Source organism: Eublepharis macularius, chromosome 15, assembly GCF_028583425.1.
Source record: "Eublepharis macularius isolate TG4126 chromosome 15, MPM_Emac_v1.0, whole genome shotgun sequence".
In the NCBI taxonomy this organism is placed as follows: Eukaryota; Metazoa; Chordata; class Lepidosauria; order Squamata; family Eublepharidae; genus Eublepharis; species Eublepharis macularius.
In genome coordinates this window covers 30,794,469-30,817,912 of record NC_072804.1, presented here as the reverse complement: position 1 = coordinate 30,817,912, position 23,444 = coordinate 30,794,469, and the positions used below count along the sequence as shown (strand labels likewise).

Sequence of the window (23,444 nt, the reverse complement as noted above, 5' to 3'; positions counted from 1 at the left end):
TTTATGACTGTCTGTGGGAATTGGGGCACTTCTGATTGGCTTTCGGTTTATACCTTCCTGCTACTCCACCATCTTTGAATCTTGGGAGGGGGATTTTGGCTTAGGAGTACTGTTGCTTCGTCCCCTTCTCCTCAAACTATCCAGGAGTTTTCCTTCTTTTCCCACCCCAGAGTTTACACAAAGGGTGGGTTCTTCCCTTTGGCAAAGTTAAGTGGCCTGCCTCAGGTGGTAGATTTCAGGCATGTCATTAACACACAGGCTGTATCTATTCATGGATGTATATTATGCTATCATTGTTTAGCAATAATTTGCAACTGGATTTTCCTGTGTGAATAAGACCATCCCGTTGTGAATGATCGCTACAGGGCAACAATTGCACCGTCTCCAACAACATGTGGGTTCAGAGATAGATTTGTACCGTCTGTGTTTTCCACAGGGATAGTCCCTGTTTTCTGGTGCTCCTCCCTAATAAATCTCAGAGCCAAGCTACAAGTGACGCCTGACACAGGTTGGACGCTTGTCAGCTTCCCTCAAGTTTTGATGGGAAATGTAGGTGTCCTGGTTTTACAGCTTGGCTCTCCATTACAGCTGCAAGACCAGGACGCCTACATTTCCCATCAAAACTTGAGGGAAGCTGACAAGTGTCCAACCTGTGTCAGGCATCACTTGTAGCTTGGCTCTTAGTCTCTTTCTTTCTAACACTGATGTTCCACCTTTCACTTTTAAGAACTCTCAAGGCAGTTAACAAATAAAAGCAAATACGTTCATTCTCAATATCACAGTAAAACTGATCCAAGAAGCATCAATACAACAGTAACCTGTATACATTTTTTATAAGACTTTCAGCAGATGGGGATGCTTGAGCTCCTGCCAATTCGCCTCCTGTCCTGTTCGCTGGTTGCAAACAGAGACATGATTTTTCATTGATCGGTTCAACAGTTTGGCAATCTGTTCATGAGTGTTTGGCAGGCTGTTTCACTCTATTCCTTACCAACCATGCCCTACAAGGCAACTGGCTATTTGTGCATGTGCCTTCTCAAACAGCCCCATTGAGTTTTATTACCCTCACCCCCATCTTTGCTGTGCAACTGCTCCACTTGTAGGTGATGGTTTAAATAGACAGTTTACTCACAAATCATATAAACCAAAAAGAGTCCAGTAGCACCTTTAAGACTAACCAATTTTATTATAGCATAAGCTTTCGAGAATCAAGTTCTCTTCATCAGATGCTACTACAGACTAACACGGCTAACTCCTCTGGATCTATGACCATATAAACCAGGCATCAATAAATGCTGCGTTTCAATAAAGTCCTGCCCGTCAGTGTTTGTGAGCTAGTGTAGTATAGTGGTTGGAGTGTTGGGATAGGACATGAGAGACCCAGGTTCAAATCCCCATTCTGGATGACCTTGGGCCACTCACACACACAGCCTGACCTACCTCACAGGGTTGTTATAAGGATAAAATAAAGGAGAGGTGAATGTTGTAAGCTGCTTTGGGTCCCCATTGGTTAGAAAGGCAGAAAATAAATGCAATAAATGAATAAGTAGTCCTTATTGACACTAATGGCTGCCCATCAGTTTGAACTGGCTGTGTCTTTGTGCATGCACAGTTTTGGGAAAACCCAAAGCAAACCAGTTTGACAAAAGTTTGCTGCTGATCATCATGAACGAAGTAGACTGAGCGATCAGCTCACATCTGATCACTTCCTTTGAACAGTAAATTCAATAGTCAAACATGTCCGTGGTGGAATTTGCAGCACCTCTAGCAATAGAATTATGGAACGACACAATATATGTTTGAATGTGCTGTTCTGCCCTAACTCATGAACATGTAATGTGTAGTTCCATAATTCCGCCCTTGGCATTGCTAGCTAAAGGAGCCTATTTGGGAAAGATCTTCTGCTTGTGACCTTGAAGATGCAATCATCAAGGATAGTACTGAGCTAGATAGACTAATAAAAGGTAAAGGTAGTCCCCTGTGCAAGCACCAAGTCATTATTGACCCCTGGGGAGACGTTGCATCATGACGTTTTCTTGGTAGACTTTTCATGGGGTGGTTTGCCATTGCCTTCCCCAGTCATCTACACTTTACCCCCAGGAAACTGGGTACTCATTTTACCGACCTCGGAAAGATGGAAGGCTGAGTCAACCTTGAGCCGTCTACCTGAACCAGCTTCTGCCAGGATCGAACTCAGGTTGTGGGCAGAGCTTGGGCTGCAGACCTGCAGTGCTGCAGCTTACCACTCTGTGCCACGGGGTAGAGAGACTCATGGCTTAAGGCAATTCAGATGTTCAGAAAGCTGTAGTTAAGGAAGTGAGGCTTCGCTACCAGCTGCCAAATAGGCCTTGCAAAATCCTTTCCTCTACCAAGAGTATCTCTGGGAGGTTTCTCCTTAACCCTCTTAGTCCCTTTTAATCTTAACTTGAGCTCCAAGACACTCTGATCAAGTTGGAATGGAAAGTTCCTACAAACAAGGGTCACACCCTGGGGGGATTTCCTTTCCCAGTCGCTGCGACCGAGAGGTGTCTCTGTGTTGTGTGGCTGTACTGCAAATACATTTCCGTTAGTCAAGACTGTGAAGCAAAATTCTCACCCGCTTGAGTGTTTCTTGTGGTTTCTTCTAAATGCAGCTACGGGGCAGGCAATTGTGTGCAGGTGGAGGGTCGAAATAATTGCTTAGGTGTCAGAAAGCACGCTGTCTCATGTTTAGCAAGAATCTGAAGCTCTTCAAGGCATGAACTGTGATTAAAACAAGCTCAGGTGAGGGGTCAAGTACACTTTATTCAGGCTCAGAAGCTGGGGGTGGGGAAACCCAAACTGCAAGCCCCTTACCACAATATGATCTATTTATATCATGCGACGGTATGTGCAAGGTAGGATTGGGTGGGGTGGTAGAGGAAACGGCAGTGGCAAGTTTGTACTGCGCCTAGCAAAACAAAATTTAGGACAAGATTGCATATATGGGGGAAAAGAGTATATCAAGAGATTCAGATGAAGTTCTTGGACTCAAAAGAAGATCCTAGATGTATGTACCAGTCCTAGGTTCTGTTGATTTCCCCAGAGGTAGTAAACCACTCTTGGGGCTGTTCCACTTCAGACTGCAAGTGCAGGCTCATGTTGTTGAATGCTCCTACATCAAAGATGATTCCTTGTACATGGAAAGTGAACGTGTGTTGGCAAAAGTCCCCATATGTTAGTTTTCTGTGTGCAGGGAGTTATTTTATATGGAAGAGTATTCAATCATGGGAAGTCCCCCTGCCCCTGCTGCCTTGTAGAGGGAAGTGGTACAGCCTCAGCACAGTCTTGCCATCCCCGGGAAGCTCAAGATGCATGTTAGGATGAAACCCCTTGTATCCCTTTCTTTCTGGGTGAGAAAGCAGCTTGTAGAGGTGACTTTTGAACTGGGAAAGGACCAGAGGAAAAGGGTTCAGCAGCATCGTCTCACTGGTCACTTGGTCTTGTTGCCTGTGTAGGCTTCTTTGGGCTTTTTCTAAAAGCAGAGGAAGGAATCGTAGAACTTTGGAACATGTCATTTCCTCTTTGGTTGCAGGCCTCATTTGAACATGGCCCCCCAAATCCAGAAGCTACAGTGCAGCTATGCAGATGAACACAAGAAAACCACAAGGAATTGTCTTCTATTATTATACCCTGCCTTTCTCCCCAGTGGGGACCCAAAGCCGCTTACATCATTCTCCTCGCCTCTGTTTTTTCCTCACAACAACCTTGTGAGGTAGGTTAGGCTGAGAGTGTGTGATTGATCCAAGGTCACCCAGCAAGCTTGCAAGGCAGAGCAGGGAACCATAATCTATTATCTACCCACTAGACCACACTGGCTTTGTCTATCATGGTCAGTATTGTCTACTCTGACTGGCAGGTCAAAGGCTTTCATATCACCTACTGCTTGACCCTTTTGACTGCAGATACTGGAGGTTGAACCCTGCCAAGCATGGGTGCCAAGCTGATGCTCTACTGCCAAGCCGTGGCTTGGGCTGTAATCTTTACCAAAAGATTGTATTTGGAAAGAGCGTAGCAAAGCAGGAGGAAACCTGGCCATTGTGCCATTTGGGTGACATTGTGTGGGTGCTTAGAAAACCCTACTCTTGTTTGAATGCCAAACTGGAGCAAAACCTCCATGTGGAAGCAACCCCAACTGAGTAGTCTGCAAAGGCCAACCCTTGGCTGTCTTCTCTATAAAGGAATGATTGACCAGTCCGGTAGGGAAAAGTAAAGCACTGCATTAGGGAACCACACTGTAGAGGAGACTGAGAGCCAAGCTACAAGAGACAAATTACACAAGGAGGCAGCGCCGGATCTAGGGTTGCCTGCGCCTGGGGCAACCCTAGGCTGACCACCTTGTGTGCGTGCACAGTGCGCGCGCGATCCCCACGCTGTGTGATATCACTTCGGTGACATCATCACGCAGGGTGGAACGGCGGAGGCAGCGTGTGGGGCTGGGAAGCCGCCCGTGCCATTCGCCTCCCCGCAGGCGAATGGCACGGGTGGCCTCGTAGCCCTGCACGCTGCCTTTCGCCTGCCCCGCAGGACAGGGGGCGGCTGGTTTGCCGCACACCCCCTGCCCTGCAGGGCAGGCAAAAGGCCTGCGCCCTCTGGCAGCTGGCAGCTGCTCCCGGTGCTCCTTCCCTGGTGGCACCAGGGGCAGACTACCCTCCCTGCCCCCCCTCGATCCGCCCCTGCAAGGAGGAGTAGGTGAAGGGAGTTGCAATGAGTTTTAAAAGAGATTGGAAGGCTTTGTCAATTTCTCCTCTCTATAGAGCCAGGGAGATCCCTGCTCAGAAGGTTTGTTTATTTCTTCTTTGCCTCTTAAAAGGGGAAGTGAAACTGACAGAACCTTCTGGAGGCAAAGAGGAAATTAACAAACCCTCTGAGCGAAGATCTCCCTGGCTTTGTAGAGAGGAGAAATTGACATAACCTTCCAAACTCAGCTTCTTGGCTAACATTGTGACTCTCCTCTTGTAATTTGTCTCTTGTAGCTTGGCTCTGAAACGGCCCTAGTAGCCCATGGAGAGTGCAGGACCCCATGGAGAGTGCAGCATGTCTACGCAAATAGATTGCGGAAGTACGCAGTGTCCCCTCAGGGTCCCTGTGTTCGAGAGGTCATCCAGCCCCCTCAGATCCCACCTATCATAATGAAGGGCATTTTCTAGTGCAAAGTAATCCATCTGATGGTTTGCAACAGGGGGGTGTTCCCTTTGCATTCTGGGGCTCTGCTTGACCACGGACATTGGCATGCAAATCAGTGGTAGTAACACAATCCGTTCTAAAAGTCTTCTGCCTCTTCGCTGCTTTCAAATTGGGCCCCCCGCTTCTTACATACTATCTTACTCAAAGCACCAAGCAAAAGGCACAATTTTGGGGGCTCCTGCTAGGGAGATGTCTGCTGCTGTGCGTGGAAGTAGGTTTTTGTGCTGGGATGGGCTTCGGAGATGAACTGCACGTGCTGCAGTATTGTGATTGCAATACATAATCCTGCATCAGTAGGGCATCTGTATCTAGCTCTGAATGGAATGGCATTGGGTAGATTGTCATGCGCAGTGATACAAATGCCCGAGCGCCCATTAGTGACAGGCATCAATCAGTCAGCCCTGCTGAGCTGGGAAGGGTGGATGGGAGCAAAGAGAAAAGGACCGTTCTTCTGAGAGCCAAGCTTCAAGTGACGCCTTACACAGGTTGGACACTTGTCAGCTTCCCTCAAGTTTTGATGGGAAATGCAGGCGTCCTGGTTTTACAGCTTGGCTCTCCATTACAGCTGCAAGACCAGGATGCCTACATTTCCCATCAAAACTTGAGGGAAGCTGACAAGTGTCCAACCTGTGTCAGGCGTCACTTGTAGCTTGGCTCTCAGTGGTCAGTGTTCAAGTTAGGGTTGCCAATCCCGGGGCAGGGATGAAGGATTCCCTGCTCCCAGCCTCCTTCCCCTGCCACCATTCACCTGGCCGGTGGGGGGAAAGGTGCGGGAATGGGCCTCCCAGGGTGCACTCCTGGCACAGCATGACAACATCACTCCCAGGAGTGACGTCGTTGTGCAGGCCCTAGGAGTGCTCTCAGGCTTCGCATTGGGCCAGTTCTTAAAGAATCGGCCCATTTGGGGCCCAGATCAGCTGAGCTCTGGGGGCCTGTGTCACTCCCAGAAGGGACATTATTGCACTGTGCTGGGAGCATGCATGCACAAGGACAACATAGAGGTAAGTGCCAGGTCTCTCTCCCACCTGACCAGAGGGTAAGGGGCAACCCTAGGTCAAGTTCCTGGAGACAGAGCTCACAGAGAATGAGGGTGGGGACTGTGCCCCCAACTTATGAACTTTGGCACAGTCACATGTTCTCCTCTCTTCCTGCGTGCACTGCTCCTATTCCAGATTTGACCATGGTGCAAGCGCAGAAAGAGCTTCAACTCCCACCCACCCCCCGCTTACCTCAAACAGAAAAGATCCTGGAAAGGAGCTATTTGGCCCATTTGGACTTCTGCAATGGGCCAAGTACCTCCTTTCCCCGTTTCCCTCTCACATGTGCCATGATCCAATTTGGAATGGAAACAGTGCAGTTGGGAAGAGAGAATACACGAATCATGTGTAGTGTGCTGCATTTCATTGGTTGGTTCTGGGGTCCCCACGCTCTTGCACCCTGTGAACTCTTCAGGCCTCCATTGTTTCCTTCTTACAATCTATGTATGTGCCGTCATAGCTCAACTGATATATGACAATCTCAGCAAGGGGTTTTTCAAGGCAAATTACAAGCAGAGGTGGTTTGCCATTATCTTCCTCTGCAGCCTCTTCCTTAGTGGACTTCCCTCCAAGTACTGGCCTTGCTTGGCTTCTGAGAATGAATGAGGTTGGGCTATATACTATGCCACCTTCCTCCTTGCAATCTAGCTCCTAAATTTTGAAAAGTGTTTGCACCTGCAGTCATGTGCCATTTTCTCAGCCTTACAATATGTAGAGGACTGCATTATGCTGTCCATTGTTGCATCATGCACAACAAACGGTGTGTTGCACATAGCCACTTCTGACTTCCTTTAACTGAAAGCAATTTTTCAAGTCTGGCAAACTGTTTCTTCAGCTGCAGCCAACATAAATAATACATTGTTAATCTGATGGACTGAGAGATGCCTTCGGCCATTCTGGACAAAGTAGCAGGAACATGCAGGCATCTTCTCTCCATCCCAAATCCAGAGTGTGCTACAGGGTGCATGTGGCGCTCTGGTGCCTACAGACATCCCTATTGAGTCCAGGAGCATCAAAAGAGGAGACTCACCAGGCAAGAGACTGCTTATCCTTTGGTAACCATACATTTATTTATTCCACATGGTAAGGCATTAAAATGATTACATGTAACACCTAGCAATATAATCATGTATATTTGAAAACGAACATGGAACTTGGTTGGTATTTTCTTTTCTTTTCTAGTAAGGAGAAACACAGGATCGACTGCTGTGCTAGGGTTTGTTTTATCAACGGAGAGACGGGGTGGGCAGAGCAATACTCCACGCTGCCATTGACTGCACGAAGCTTCCAGGGGAAGTGGCCAAGGCAAGGGTGCGACTTAAATCTGTTCTAAATATTATCTCTCTCTCTCTCTCTCTCACACACACACACACATGGAAACATACACACCTGTCCATGCTTCCCCCCCCCCCAGACTTTGGGACTGTCCAATTACAGCAGAACTGGTGTCCCAAATGTTTACAAGTGCTACAGATAAAGAGACTTAGAGCCAAGCTACACGTGATGAATTACACTTGCCAGGCAAGTGTAATTTGTCACTTGTCACTTGGCTCAAAGGCTGCAATCCTAAGAATACTCTCCTGGGAGTAAGACTAAGAGCCAAGCTACAAGTGATGAATCACACTTGCCTGGCAAGTGTAATTCGTCACTTGTAGCTTGGCTTTCATTGACTAAAATGAGACTTACTTCCAAGTTGACATGCTTAGGATTGGTTCTGAAATGTTGGCTTGAGGCAAGGGGTGGGTGGGCTACATGTCAAATCAGAGATATCACCCACTAGGGCTAGAATATTGCGCAACCCCCACCTTTAAATATTAACAGCTTTAAAATATTTTGCATCAAAATCAGCTCCAGTTTTTAAAAGCGGCCAAATATAAACAAAACATGACTACAGAATGTAGGATCTTTGTTCTAATATCATCATTCTCCACATTAAAAAAAACCCACACACATTCTAAGAATTGTTTAAGAACTGGGATCCTTCACTGACACATCTTTTGAAAATAATTATATTATTATAACAAATAAAGACCAAAGTAGGATTTTTTTTTACACTTAAATATTCCATGAACCACATGAAAGATTTTCCTGTACAAGCAATTGTGCATTTTAATTTTTTTTAAAAAAAGCATATTATAGTGCAAAGCCAACCCCCCCCCCTTTTTGTCAACATCTGATCACTTGCATAGAAGAGATGTGGTTTTCTTTACACCTGCGTATGACAGTCTGTCAATGAACTCAAAAGGGTGGGCTGTCAGAGATTGCATTTTGTATTGTGGTTTACAAGAGCACATCAAAAACGTTAGAATGTTCCGAACATTTGAAGGTCCCCCAGCCCAGTTTGGTTTAGAATAGCCATCAAGATTTCGTTAGAGGCAGAAAGAAAGGTGCCAGAACGGCAGCAAAACTCTTGTATGAAGAAGAGACTTTTTAAACAACAAAAAAGTGGCTCGTTTCCCATTGCATGAGCCGGGGAGGGGGCAGATGAAGAATTTTTAAAAGGCAGGACGTTGTTTGTCACTGCATGATGATAAAAGATCATACACAGGCCAATGAAGCCCTTTCCTAATGGAGGCACATGGCCCATAGGGTGCCCTGACCACTTCCCAGAATGGGAAACCATAATCCCGTGTCCCCGTTCTGCACTCCTTTTTCTACCCAAGGTGCTGGTAGAGAATTTCCACCCCCACCCCCGCAACATGCTGTGCTGGATGGGGAGACAAGAAGCAGATTCATGTTCTAGGTCATGCCCAGGAAGAGCTGCGGAAGGGGAGGGAGGCAGGTGGACGCTACTGCTGCTGGGCTTTACAACCATCTCTCTATGTGCGTGTGGGAAGGAACGAGCCATTGCTTTATAACCTCTTTTCAGTGCTCGTTGATAACCAGCCGATCCCAAAAGCCGCATCCCTCAGCCATCTGGGCTGTGCGCACTTAAGGTTCACGAGGCTTTCATCCACATGGATGCTTTGCTCCATCTCAGCTCTCAAGCTGGAGCAGTGCTTTTTTGGAGCATCCACATAACATTGGCCTCCAATCATTTACTTTCCAGGTTTTTTTTAAAAAAACTTTTTAAAAAAAGTTTCCAGTTGGCTTGAAAACTTCCCGAAACTGCTTTGCTATGCTCTTTCAGGAAGGCTTCCAGTCCAAGCAGATTTGCACACTCTGTCAGTTGAAAGGTGTGCATGGTCGAGCATCCTGCCCGCATTGGCACAATTTTACTGCAGTTACACTTACTTGTAGCCACCATCCTCCCCATCATGCAGCCAGAGCGTTTTTTTAAAAAAAAATCGGTATCTGCTAATGGCAGCTGAAGGAAGATAACGTACAGAAGGACGGAACGCACAGAAGTGTCTATGTGGATGCTCCATTGGTATTTGTGGAACGCCTCTGCATTTGCAGTGGTAATAAATCCGCAAGAAGTCATCACCATGTGGAAGCAGCCCAGCTGATTTTGCTATGAACAAGATTTCCACGTACGTGGCTTCAGGGCAGGCACGAACATTCTATGACGTTGCAGTATGGCCCTCTTCATCTCACGGAGATAATGGCCGGGATATAACATTTCAGATGTAGGTGAGGGCCTCACATGAGTCATGACTGAACGCTCCATCAAACAAAGAAGACTCCCTCCACATAGAAAATGAGCATGTCAGTGAAGACTGGGCCTATGCAGCAGTTTAGGTTATGTGCAGGTAGCCTGGTACAAGCACCTGGAAGCATGCCAATTGGCTCTTTGGTGGGGTGGCACAATGGATGGAAGAGGAACCCATCTTCAATGGGATCCCCCAGAATACACCTGGTTCAGCCTGTATCATCATTCAGAGACCAGACAAAGGCTGAAATCCTAAAAACATTTCCCTGGGAGTAAGCCCCACTGAAGACAATGCGACTTACTCCTGAGTAGTCCTGCTTAGGCCCACTCCCAAAGACACTCTTGTTTTCCTATCCTTTGAGGTTGAATTCTGCCTAAGAGGGGTTTTTTTGGTTAGCTTTGCTGCTGTTCTGCTATTGTTTGAAACCTTTAAAGAATATAACCCCTCCCCGCCATGGCTACAAATTTTGGTTTATGATCTGCTTTAAACAAAATCCTGACAAAGTGGGCTATAAATATCTTAAATAAAATTAAATAATGAACTCCAAGCTCCTTTTGAACAGCGAATCTAAACAATGCCAAGTTTCATTGTTACCATGCGATGATGCTCAAGAATCGTGCGTGCAGTTTCGAATCCAGCTGGCTGACTCTGGCATATCGAGAGAGTTTGCGGGGTGGGGGTTGTTGGGGGCTAAAGGACTGCAGAGTCACAAGCCCAGACCAAGACATTTAGTTTCTGGAGGCAGAAAATTCAAAACGGCACCCTGTCATTAGTGCTAATAAGCACGAGCTCCAGCTCTATTTGGGAAGTCCCGGGCCGTTTCCAGACGGCTTACCTGCCCCCGGAACATCACGCCATGTTGTGGGGAAAACGCGAAATATCGCGTTTTTCCCCGCAACATGGTGCGACGTTCCAGGGGGCAGGTAAGGCGTCTGAAAACGGCCCTGCACAGGAACCTGCAGCTCAGACAGCAGCTGCCTTGCCTGCAAAGGGGGAGCATCCGGAGTCTTGAGCCCCACGGGGCAGATCTGCCTCTTCACACCGCCTTTAAAAATACCCAAATCTACCACACGGAGCAACCAGCTAATCCTTGGTGCGGCTGCTGCTGTTTAAGAGCAAGGTGGGACATGAGAGCACTCAGGCTTTTAAGCTGTTTTTACACATTTCACTTGTTGTCTATAGTAGCTGAAGGTGCAAATGCTAGTTCATACTTATTTTGCCCAGTGATGATAAATACTGCATGCTAGAGAAAACAGGTCTAGCATATTCGGGGGTGGATCTTGCAACTCCCTTCAACTATGACTCTTCTCTGCCAAGTCTTCCCTCAACAGGGAGGGATGGAGGGAAGATTTCCTCTGATGGAGAAAAACCATTCTTGATTAGAAAAAGGCATTCTCCATCGGAGGTCATCTTTCTCTGCTGAAGGAAGGCTTCGTGGAAGGGTGTCATAGGAACCAACCCTTGAAGACTGAGCATCTTGTAATACTCTTTAAACTTTCTGCTTTTTTTTTAATAAAAAGAAAAACATTTATTTTTAAATCTCTTGTGCTTGGTTAGGGCTTTTTGCACTCACACACCTCCCTGCAAAGGAGTAAAGCAATCCATTCTATACATTCCTATGTACATTCTGAACATGATGCATATTAGTCTAAGGGGAACCTGAAGGAGCAATGAGAATTTTTTGTTGTTGTTTCGGAAATGCATACAAATTTCAGCATATCTCCAGTCTGTCTTTGCATAATCAACGGCCTATATTTTGTACACGAGCCATCTTATCTTTGGGATAAGCAGGGCTTTTTTCTGGGAAAAGAGGTGGTGGAACTCAGTGGGTTGCCCTCAGCGAAAATCTCCAGACAGAGGGGAGTTTAGATTGCCCTCCGCGCTGCCAAGCAGTGTGGAGAGCAATCTCAACTCCCCTCTGTCTGGAGATCAGGGGGCGGGGCCACCAGCCATGTGACCATTTTCAAGAGGTTCCGGAACTCGGTTCCCCCGCGTTCCCCCTGAAAAAAAGCCCTGGGGATAAGCACTGCAAAGGGCACTACAGCAGCTCCCTTTTTAATTTCCTGCTCATTTTAATTCTTAACATAGCACTTGGTTGGGGATTTTCATTCGGTGAAAGCAAAAGGTGGCTGATTTAATAGTCCTTTTCAATACGGCCTCCAGACAGCTTCGTCCATCCTTCCGGTAGTTGTCATGGCTGTTGGCGAGTTACTGTGGCTCCCATCTGCCTCAACACCGTCACTTTGGTTGGTGAGGCTGGGGTTAATCAAGTTGTTGCCAGCCGAGGCGCTTGGGCAAGAGGGAAGCATCCGTGTGGGTGAGCGCTCTCCCCCTGCCACCATGGAGAATTGGTATGACCCAGATGATGTACCGTAGTACAGATGGTATGGGGACGGGTTGGTCTGGAAATGTCCACTCTGGTTTTGGGTGGAGCTGGGGTATGGTGGGGGAAGGTATGTGTGGTGGAAGCGAGAGGCGGCGGGCATGCTGGTCATACTGATGCCTCCAATTCCAGTGGCGGACGGTGTGGCTGCGTAAGGGAAAGCCGCAGACATTGCACCGGAGGGTCCAAAGTGCATGCGAGGGTCCGAAAACCTGCTCTCGGTAAGGCCTGGTAATGCAGAAAAGGACCGGTCAAACTGACGTGGATCAGAGAAAGGGCTCAGGTCAGATGTACCTATTTGGGTGAAAAAGAGAGAGACAAGAATGTTGTTGTAGTGTGGGATTTTTAGCTGTCTCCTGACATGTTTCATTGGTAGACAATGAAGAAGGCAGACCTATTAGCTTGTCTATTTTTTGCACACACAAAAAATCCCCAACAGCTTAACTGAAATAAGTCCATACATATCACAGAAAAGAACGTAAGGAGTGATCAAAGGTCCACCTTGTCTGGCATTTTGTTCTGTTCTTTCGAGCTGGGTACCAAGAAGCTTTCAGCAAGCTTTTGAACGTGGAGGTTCCATTTAACTTGCCAAACAGCAGGCGGTATCCTACCTTACCAAGCTCACCAAACTGGCTCTTCATTGAAGTGGCTCTTCCATGGGAGGAAGCGCCATTTGAGTTGGAAGAAGGCTTCACAGTTTGCTTAGTGGAGGGGTAGGACATAGGAGGCCAATACACTTTTGGCAGCTCTCTCCCTCGTCAATTTGCCTTCCAAAAGTGAAGCCTGCTTTTCCCAGGAGAAGCAAAACGTTGCTGAGAGATACCGTCATGATTTTATGGGCACCAGCCACTAGGAATTGGTCCTGTGCAAGCCATTTCATCTCAGTGTGGCTTGTGCAGGATAACTTCCAGGTAACTTGTGGCTGAAATTTGCTACTCTAAGACTGAGCAAAGCAAAACCAACGCCTGTCCACGGGTATCTTGTTTTCTTTGAATTTAGTCAAATGTGTATGTTTTCTTGTAACCATAATGTGCCATATTGTATTGAACTACCCACAAGGGCCGTTTCCACACAGCTTACCTTGGCCGTTTCCAGATGGGCTTACCTGAAGCCGCTCCATGCCGCAATGTTGTGGATCGTGCCGGGGAAAACGCGAAATATCGCATTTTCTCGCGCGAGTTTTGCACGACATCGCGCAAAACTCGCGCGAGAAAATGCGATATTTCGCATTTTCCCCGGCACGATCCACAACATTGCAGCATGGAGCGGCTTCAGGTAAGCCATCTGGAAACGGTCCTTGTTGTGGAAAATAGCGAAATCTCGCGAGAAGACGCTGTTATCACGCGAGAAGATGCTGTTATTGCACAAGAAGACGCGATAACAGCATCTTCTCGAGATTTCGCTATTTTCCACAACAAGGTAAGCTGTGTGGAAACGGCCATGGTTGGATGAAGTCAGAGAGATTTGGTGGTGGGCGGGGTATGTGTGTGTTCCAGAACAGAATGTTTAGCCCCTTCATGAACGTGCAAGTACCTTCAGGAGGAGCCAAGTATAAAACTGGTGGTTAACAGGTATAAGACTGATGCGAGTCCGCAGTGTTGGTTTGTCATTAGCATACACCAGCAGCCGGTGCACTCTGCCCATATACCCCGTCCTTCCTCTCCCTTACCATTGCTGCTTCCCTCGTTTTGAACCAGGAAGTCTTCAGTGTCCACATAAAGAGTCTGTAAATCCCACAATCCCTTGGGTTTTCTTTTACCCAGTTTCCCCCCCATGATGCCTGAATGCAGCGCCAAAAGTTTTGCTGCCTTTGGGGTCAGCAGTGTCATGAAATCCATTGAAATTCAAAATCCATGCAAGCCATTTGCTGTCGTCATAATTTTGGCATTCAGACCATGAATAAGAGGAGATTATGCTACCCACAACCCTCTCGTATTTGCAGCCACCATTTTGTGTGAACAGAGCAATACAAGGGTTTCCCCGATTTCGGTTTATGAAGGGTACAAGAAGCATGAGTGCCAAAAATTGTAACAACTAAAAAGGACCACAGACAATTTTGGATTTATGGTTTCTCCTGATCAAATCTCCCAGTCTATAAGCATTAAAAATAAATACTGCAACCACCGCATCTTAATTTGTGGCTATCACAGACCATTCCCATTTGCCACTTTGACTTTGTGGTACATGGTTGTGTGAATACTGCACTGTGCATGCTTTTGCTCTTGATTTCCTCTCTCACAGTTATAAATGCAGAAATAAAATGGTTTAGCTGCTCTCTGGGTCTTTGTAGCAAAGAGGCAGCACGGCCTTTGTATGGTGAGTCCCCAGGCTCACTGGTCTATCCGCTTTGGCACACACAAGCTCACACAAACACAGAGACATAGAGGGAAATCTGGAGTCTCTGCCAGGCCTTGAGGCCTGTGTGTGGGTGGTCTGTTTGTGCTGATAGGCTCGAGGGACTGGAGCTGATAAACACACCGTTAAAAGCTCACTTACTGTGTAGGTCATGCTATTTCTGTTCCTTTCTGCTCCCAAGAGCCTTAAAAAAGGGAGTACGAAATGGTTTTTTTTTTCTTTCTGAGTAGCAATATTTCATTGGGGAAAGAAAAGAGAAGTTGGGCCTGTGTGGTGAATTCCTCCTATTTCAGACCTAGAAGTTGCCTACCAAAGGGTTATAGTGCAACATACCATTTTCAAGCATGACGTGTCATCTCTAAGGCGAACCATCCTTGTGAGATCATTGATGATGCCGCTGTCACTACATCACTTCTTGGTGCAAGCAAGAAATGAAAAAGGAATCACAAACCATAGAGTTTTCAGCAATTCCTAGAGCTATCATTTGACATTTCCAGGTTGTACCCAGAAGAGATGTAGTGATTTTGGTGGTGTCACTATTTTTTATTTTATTTTTCTCCCATCACCACTAGGAGTGGTAGAGGGTGACAGGTTGGAGGCAAGCTTATTTAAACTCGTCCTTCTATCCGTCCCTTTAATATCATAGTGATCTGCAGAAATATCAAGTGATGTTCTTTAGCTCCATGATATGAAACTTCAACTTCCCAATTCAACACACTAGCTGTGCCAGGTCTCCTGCCTTGGCTTTGGCATTAGACCTCCTGCTCCAGCCCCCTAAGCTCCTCTTGCTGCTCCATGAAACAGTGGAAGCAAAAGGGAGGGGGTTGCTGGCATTACACTGATGTCACAGCATCACTTCTGGCATGAACATAGAAGCAATGTCACCACATTGAGGTGATGCTCTAGGAGTCATCTGAAACTCTATGGTAAAGCTCTATGGTAAAACCATAGAGTGTTGGTTGAATCCTAGAGCATCACCCTGACACACTGACATCACTTCTGGGTCTGTGCCAGAAGTGACACCGCAGCATTGGTGCAACACCACACAGGCAAAAAACCTCCCAGGCCAGTGCACAGCAGGCATGCTTCAGCAGGGTGTGATAAAGTCACTTCCTTAAGTGACGTCATCATGCTCGGCAGCAGGCATGCTCCTGCACTTCATGGGGGCTGGGACTGATGATGTCATCCTCAAGGCAAGTTTGAGGGGGGAAAGGACCTCAGTAGCGATGTGATGCCTTAGAGTTCAGCCTCTGAAGCTCCCATTTCCTCCAAGGGAACTTATGGAGATCAGTTATCATTTCGGGAGGTCTCCAGGCTGCACCTGCAGGATTGCAACCCTCACTTAGAAGCATGTAACTCTCTTTAGGATTGCACTATTAACTGGATATGGTTTTGGAATACTTTTAGCAGGACAATGACAAAAGAAATATCATAAAACAGTAATGAAATAAAGTCGGGCAAATTGCTTCCGCTTACTGAAAGGTGGCCAACTGCCCTTTCCAAATCCAGCCTTAACACTTTGAGCTGTTTCACGTTCTCTGTATCGTTCCTCTGCTTTTTGCCCTGTTCCGTCTTCTTCCGAGGCTCAGCTGGCTGTGAGAATGCCAGTAGATGGCTATCTTGAAATAAACAGCAGCTCGGCGCCATTTGCTGCTCCGCCGCTTGAGCAGGGAGAGGGCTTAGCGTTCCTTCCTTCTGTTTCATGTGGCCATAAATAATATTCCATAAAGAGCAAGCTGAAATTTTAAAAAAGCTCAGTGCTCAGGGCACATTTCCCCTTTCTTTTCCTCTCTTAACACACTCCCAAAGTTTTCATAGAGGCCAAATTTTATGAGTCTGTGCTTGCAACACTTGGCAATCCACACTGCTGCTAATATAAAAGCAACAGTGTAAATGTGCTAATTACTGATGGCTTGCAAAACAAAAAAAAGTGTGTGTGTGTGTGTGTGTGTGTGTGTGTGAAAGAGAGTGAGTGAGAGTGCACTATACCAAAATGTTCAGAGTAGACCTCTCACCTACAAAATTCTTTTACTGCAACCTGGGGATGTATGTCCATTTGCATGGTTAGGGGCAGGGCATTTTTTCAGGGGGAACGTGGGTGAATGGAGTTCCGGAACCTCTTGAAAATGGTCACATGGCTGGTGGCCCCTCCCCTGATCTCCAGACAGAGGGGAGTTTAGATTGCCCTCTGCGCCGCTCAGCAGCGTGGAGGGCAATCTAAACTCCCCTCTGTCTGGAGATCGGTGCGGGGGCCACCAGCCATGTGACCATTTTCTCCTAGGGCAACCCACTGAGTTGCACCACCTCTTTTCCCAGAAAAAGAGCCCTGGTTAGGGGACATGATGAACAACAACTTCCTAGTACTAGTGAAGACAAATGAATATTATTGGTTTTCAAATGGCGGGTTGGGATCCCCAATTCGGTTGTCACTAGGATTGCCAATCCTTGACTCGGAGACATGAGTCGTTGGTCTCATTTTCAGGCTGAAGACTTCAGTACATGACTGCCTGTGGCAATTACTGCCCATGTAGCCTGAAACATTACCTACACATGACGACGTCCCCATGCTTCTTGGGAAACAACTCAAAGACTTTGTATCACATGGGAGGGACAGTAATGGCTAGTATACTCCCAGTATGCAGCCCCACGTCCCCTGCTGGCATTTATCGGTAGGTGGGAATTAAGGGGACTTGTCAGCATTGTGCTGATGTGCAATGTCATTTCTTGTGCAGAAACGGAAGTGACATCATCTAGATTTGGGCAAATCCTAGAGCATCACCCCAACACAATGATGTCACTTCCAGTTCTGTGCAAGAAGTGACGTTATGCGTTGGTGTGATGCCAGCAAACCTGTCCCAACGGCCAAAGTTCTCTTGGTGAGCTGGCAATCCCAGTATCACACACACAAGGGGAATTTTGTGCCTCTCAGATGCATACTGACTCTTTTCTGTTGGCAACCACAGCACACAAGAAGAAGCGGCTTTAGCCTCCCACTGTGTGGTTTTCACATTTATAAACTGCCCCATGGAGCTACTGTTGGCCTTGCTGTAAGAGCCAGTGCCTGCCTGGGAGGCACAAAACTCTCATGGCACAGATGATACAAAGTCCTCATATTCCCCAACCCATGCAAAGACTTTAGACGAAGGCTGAAGATGTAATCTGTGTGTGTGATAAAGAGTTCATCTCTTGAAAGCCATATGGTTGCAATGATCCAGAGAGCCTATTTTATGTAAAAAGTTCCCAAGTTCAGTCTGTAGCATCTCCAGTTAAAGGATTTCAGGTACCAGGTATTGGCAAACTCGGGCCATTTTCACACGCACCCCTAAGAGCACGCAAAACTCACGGAACGAAGCATCTCCCTAGCGCGAATTCCCCGCACGATCCCCTTTAATGGGATCATGCTGGGAATCGCGCTAGGAAGACATTTCGTTTCGTGAGTTTCGTGCAATCTTCCGGAGGCTTTGGCCGTTTGGAAACAGCCATTTTCCTATGCCTGAGATCCCAGAAATCAAAGTCAACGATACATGGCTCAGTGATCTGACTCAGGGAAAAATATCATCATGGGGAATCATCATAGGAATCTAGTTAAATCCCCACTCTGCCATGAAAGCCTTTGACCAGTCACCCACTTTCTGCCTAACCTACCTCACAGGGTTGATAGGATAAATGGAGCAGGGCCTTGTGTGGAAGCTTACTTTTAAAACAGAGGAGTAAATACATATATTTATGCCATAATTGTTGAAAATCCGCCACCAGAGGGTGTGGCCCCACTCTGCTTTACTGGTCCTGAAAACAAGGGGAGTTAAAACTTTTTATGCTTTTACTGTTTCTTTTCTCTTTGCTCTGTCTGCAACCGGCAGAGCTGGCAATGGTTATTTCCCCCTCCTGCATGCAGGAAAACGGTGCACAGAATCCACCAGTTAAAATAAAAGCCGCCACAGAGTTTTATGGCTCTGAATTTTATTTTTATTTTTTTTAACTACCACCCGACTTGTATTTCTAGATCTCCTCCCCTCCCATCTTGCTTCTTTCCTAGGGCCCTGGCAATTCCGAGGGCGAGTATTTTGCTTGTCGCGCTGCCAATCAAAATATTTGAAAGCAATGTTTATTTTCTTCTCGAAATCGTACCAGCTGCTGCCTTAACTGAATAAGCCCATTTAGAGGTAAGAATTTCACCATTGTGAGTGCTGAGCCACAGGCCCGCACACTCCAAATATCTGACCCGATCTATCAACGGAAATGGCAGCACTTTGGACCAGAGAACTGGGAAGCAAAGAATGCATGTTGAACCAGCAGTCAGAGTCCCTGTGGGTGTAATTTTGCAATCTCCTGGGGCTGACCACTCTCTCTGTCTTGTTGAGGGGTGGGTGAGGTCAGTGGCATCAAAAAGGCAGTTGTGTTTGTTACCCGTTGTCTGTTTCTTTTAAATTGTGGCTGCCCATGGCTTCTTTAACGGGCCCTCTCTTTGCCAAGCAGTATACAATTTGGGTTTCAAACTTCTCAGATCGTTTCCAGATCAAACAACCCCAATGCAAGGAAAGATCATCTCTGTTTTCATACCAGCCTTGGAGAAAACTGAGGTCTTTGGTTGCCTTAATGGATTCCGAGAAGGAACGGGAGGAAACTAGGAGGGGGGGGGGCTTTGTTTTTCTCATCTGGAAGCAAAATGAGTGGAGGTCATAGTTCAGTGATGGAGCATATGCTTTGTGGGTAGTGACACTATGTGGTGCAGAGGTTACCATGTCGGATGCAGACTTGAGAGTGACGGGTTCAAAGCTCTACTCAGCTACCAAGCTTGCTGGGTGACTCTGGAGGCAGTCACATTCTTTCCAGGCCAAGCCCCAAGTCTACTCCACAGGGTTACTGAGAAGGATAAAGTGGAGGAGGGGGGGAATCATGTATGCCACCCCAAGTGCCTTGGACAAGCACAGGAAAAAGTGTGCCAGATAGAGAAGTTTGATCCCCGGGACTCCCAGTTAACAAGATTTCTTAGGATATGAAAGCTCTCTAAGATCTTGGTTAGCAGCCATCTACATAGACCAATGGTATCGTTCCATTTAAACCAGCTTTCTAATAAGAGGACATTGCAGAGTCTCCTGGAGCACGTTTCCACCTCCAGAAGCAGCGTGGTGTGGTTCTTTTGAACTCGCATTAGGGAGAGTAGGGTTTACAATCTTGCCTAGCCACCACGACACTTGCTAGATGATCTTTGCTACATCTTTATTGATGCATTCCTAAATGCTGCCACTGAATGGTCTAGGATATTAAGCCCTACACTGGGGTAACATTGAGATATCTCCACCTAACAAGGGTGGCATACCTGGAGATAATGCCAGGGTGCACTGGCATTATACCAATCTAATGCCAACAACAGCATTGAAGTGGGCCACCTACCCAGCACAGCAGTGTCCACAAAGAGTTCTGTAAGGCCTGAACACACACAGGTTCTAGATTCAATGTTAGAGCAATTGGAATGTGAGGACAGGATCAGGGAGGACAAGATTTGAATCGCCATTCAGCCATGAAGCTCACTACATGATCGGGCCAATTTCTCTCTCTTTTGGTCAGCCTAACCCCCCTAGGGATGGTGCTTACCTGCTTCTAGCAGGAGGCTCCCGCTGATCTTCCCTGGTCCAGACTGGTGCTCAAATGAGCAGCAGGGAGAAATGGGGAGGGGGGAAATGGTGTTCTGCAATGCCTTGACATCATTTCCACTTAGGAAAAAAGAAGAAGAAATATTGCCACATTGCTGTGACACTCAAGAAAACTCACAGATCTCTATGGTCAAACAATAGAGATCGGCAGAATGTCTAAAGCATCACTGCAATGCAGTGATATCACTTCTAGTGCGTCATCTGGAAATGATGCCAAGATTTCACGATGACATAATTTCCGCTCATTCCTGCTGCTGGAGCCTCCTGTGGCAGGATTGTCAAAGCCTGGGAACCCTAAACTGGCCTTTGGATTGTTATGAGGACAAAATAGAGGCAATCCTTAGAAACACTCTGCATCCACTCTGGCTTTCTAACAGTGTTCTTCCTTCCCAAGAATACATGCAAGATCTTGAATGGGCATCTGTGGGATGAGGAAGATCAGCAGGGCCTGGGGAGGGAGGAATGGCTGTCTAGCTGTGTGACATGCCAACTGCTGTCTGACCAAAAGTTGACTCGCTTCCTCAGTGTGCACGCACAAATTATATCTATTTCTATGCCAAAGACTAATTAAGTCGATTATCTGGTTTATTTGCAAAACGTCTATGCAGAATTTGGTTTTGTTTTGTGAATGTTTTGCTGTAGCCGGGATCAGCACTGACATACAGGCATGTGAATAATTTTTAGCACAGGTGAAAGTTTGGTACTGATGCTGGGATTCATAATCCTCAAGTGCCACAGGGCCGAGCCCCATCCTGCCTCCGTGCCTCCCCACCCCGCCATGACATGCAGCTATGTGCTGTTCCAGGAATCAATCACACCCCTACCTCCCATGATCACTTCTGGTTTGGCAACCAGAGGGCCAAACAGAATATCTCAGTGGGCCAGACTTGGCCTAGGGGCCATCGATTGCTGACCCCTGCTAGTCGTTGCTATAGTTTGTAGCCTATCACCTTTGAATGCCACAGAAGGTTGTTGCATTAGAACTCATAGTAGGGAGAGTGTGGTATAGTGGTTAGGATGCTGGACTGGGGAAGTGGGTGTTTAAATCTTCACTCAAATGGGAAGCTTACTGGGCGACCCTGGACCAGTCTCTTTCAGCTTAACCTACCTCACAGAATAGTTGCGAGGATAAAATGGATGAAGGGAAGAACTTTGTACGTGGCCCAGAGAAAGGGCAGGATGAACATTAGACAGACAGACAAACAGACAGACAGATGGATAGACTGATAAATCAATAGATAGATAGAATAACTGAATGACTAAAAGACCCAGAAAAAGAAGCCAGCCAAACCATTTCGGTTCTTTCTGTCCTTTGAAAGAGAAAATACAACATGCATTCTATTCACTTTCCCTAAATCCTTGCTTTAATTTCCTTTGGAAAACCATCTCGCTGCTGCCCAGCTTCCAGATGTTTTTAGTCATTAAGACATGGATACTTAAGCGTGCGGCCGGCCTTTCGGAGGCTCATGAAGCAGCGTTTCAAAATGCTCACTGGATGTACAGAGTCGGGGATTTATTTCTCAAAAGGGAGACGCCAGGCCGCAGGCTTGCCTGGAAGCCCACACCCTCAGAGCCCTCACATCATCGTGAGGGACATTCTCTGTGTTCACGCCCAGAGGAATTCTATGACTCTTTAGCCTTGCACCGAGGCTCTTCCCTAGTACCGAGGACAGCTTCTTGGGACTGCCTTTCCTCCCTATCATAAGGCCTGTCTGCCTATCATGTTGCAAAGTCAGAGAGCCCCAGTAACTGGGAAGGAAACAAGCCCAGAGTCACGCAGAGATACAAAAGGAAGTCTCCCTGGAAGGTTTCGGTACGAGTCGTTGGCCTGAACATTCCTGATTGGAATGCAAGAAGGCAATTTAGTGATTAATGAAGAGCCAAGCTACAAGTGACGCCTGACACAGGTTGGACACCTGTCAGCTTCCCTCAAGTTTTGATGGGAAATGTAGGCGTCCTGGTTTTACAGCTTGGCTCTCCATAACAGCTGCAAGACCAGGATGCCTACATTTCCCATCAAAACTTGAGGGAAGCTGACAAGTGTCCGACCTGTGTCAGGCGTCACTTGTAGCTTGGCTCTTAGAGACACAACAAGCAGCCTCCTCTGACAAGAAGTCATTCTGCCATCTCTCTTCCTTAAAGACCAGCTGACCCACTCACACCCAACACGGAGAATCGGGACCCAGCCCAGCAGAGGCCATTAGGAATGAAGAGAGACCAGAGCAGAGATTCACAGAGAAGCAACAGGGAGTCTCCTGGGTGGGTGTGGCTACTTTGGGCTCACAGGAGACTTTAAATTGTGGTTCTCACAGTTTTTAAGATCTAAGGCCCAAACTGATTAGCCCCAGAATGAGGTTTTTGTGGAAAGTTAGCGGCTTCTGAAAGTGATTATGGTTCATTCCCCTGCAGCGAAATGTCATTTCTGCTGTTCAAAGGAGCATCTTAGAAACAAAATAATATCTTGAAGAGCCCTGAGGAAGCAGAAATGAGAGCCTCGGCATGTTTTGTGTGATGTCTGGCCTCAGTTCAATAATTCTTGCTCAGAGACTAAACCCTGAGGGCAAAAGAGAGAGGAGAGAAAGAGAGAGATGAACAACAACAACAAAAAGAGACAGATTTGGCAGCCCAGTCAGAACACCACACCTCACTGTACACAAAAATTCAAAACGTAAGAGCTGGCTTTAAAAGTCAGTGTCAAGCTGGCACTTTAACTCACACTCACCTGCCAAATCTGTACCTACGAAAGCATAGTGAATTGTATTTTAATAACGAGTAAGATCTAGGTTGCCCTCCTTTGGTAGGTCCCTTCATGTGTAAAGGAGAGCATGAAAAATGTCCTGTAAAAAAGAACTATGCTCCGACAGCCCAGTAAAGGGCACATGATGAAGCTGGGCTACCCACACGCTATCTGATTCTTGTGTTCACAGGTGGTCAAGGTGGACAGATAAATAAAATGAGGGTTCCAGAAGGCCAGTGCTGGTCTTGGGTAGGACGCAAGCCCTAAAGAACAAGTACCAGCCCCGGACAAACTAGACGGATGGATTTTAGCCAGCTTTTTTCAATTATACGTGGACCCAAACTTCCTCCCAAGAACTCAGGGTGGCACACACAATGTCCTCTCCTGTTGTTATTCTCTCAACAATCCCGTAAGGTAGGTTAGACTTGGACAGAGTCGCTGACTTGCCCAGGGAGCTTCATGCTTTCCTGGGCCCAAATC

General features: G+C 46.9%; 1 protein-coding gene across 1 annotated transcript in view; it reads right to left on the bottom strand.

Moving 5' to 3' along the window:
* Positions 1-11,776: 11,776 nt before the first annotated feature.
* Positions 11,777-23,444, bottom strand: part of RUNX3 (RUNX family transcription factor 3) — an 83,406-nt gene continuing 71,738 nt past the window's right edge. The window contains exon 5 of the mRNA XM_054999456.1: positions 11,777-12,512. Coding sequence (XP_054855431.1) covers positions 11,983-12,512 — 530 coding nt within the window. The 3' untranslated portion in view covers positions 11,777-11,982. The remainder of the gene's footprint in view (positions 12,513-23,444) is intronic.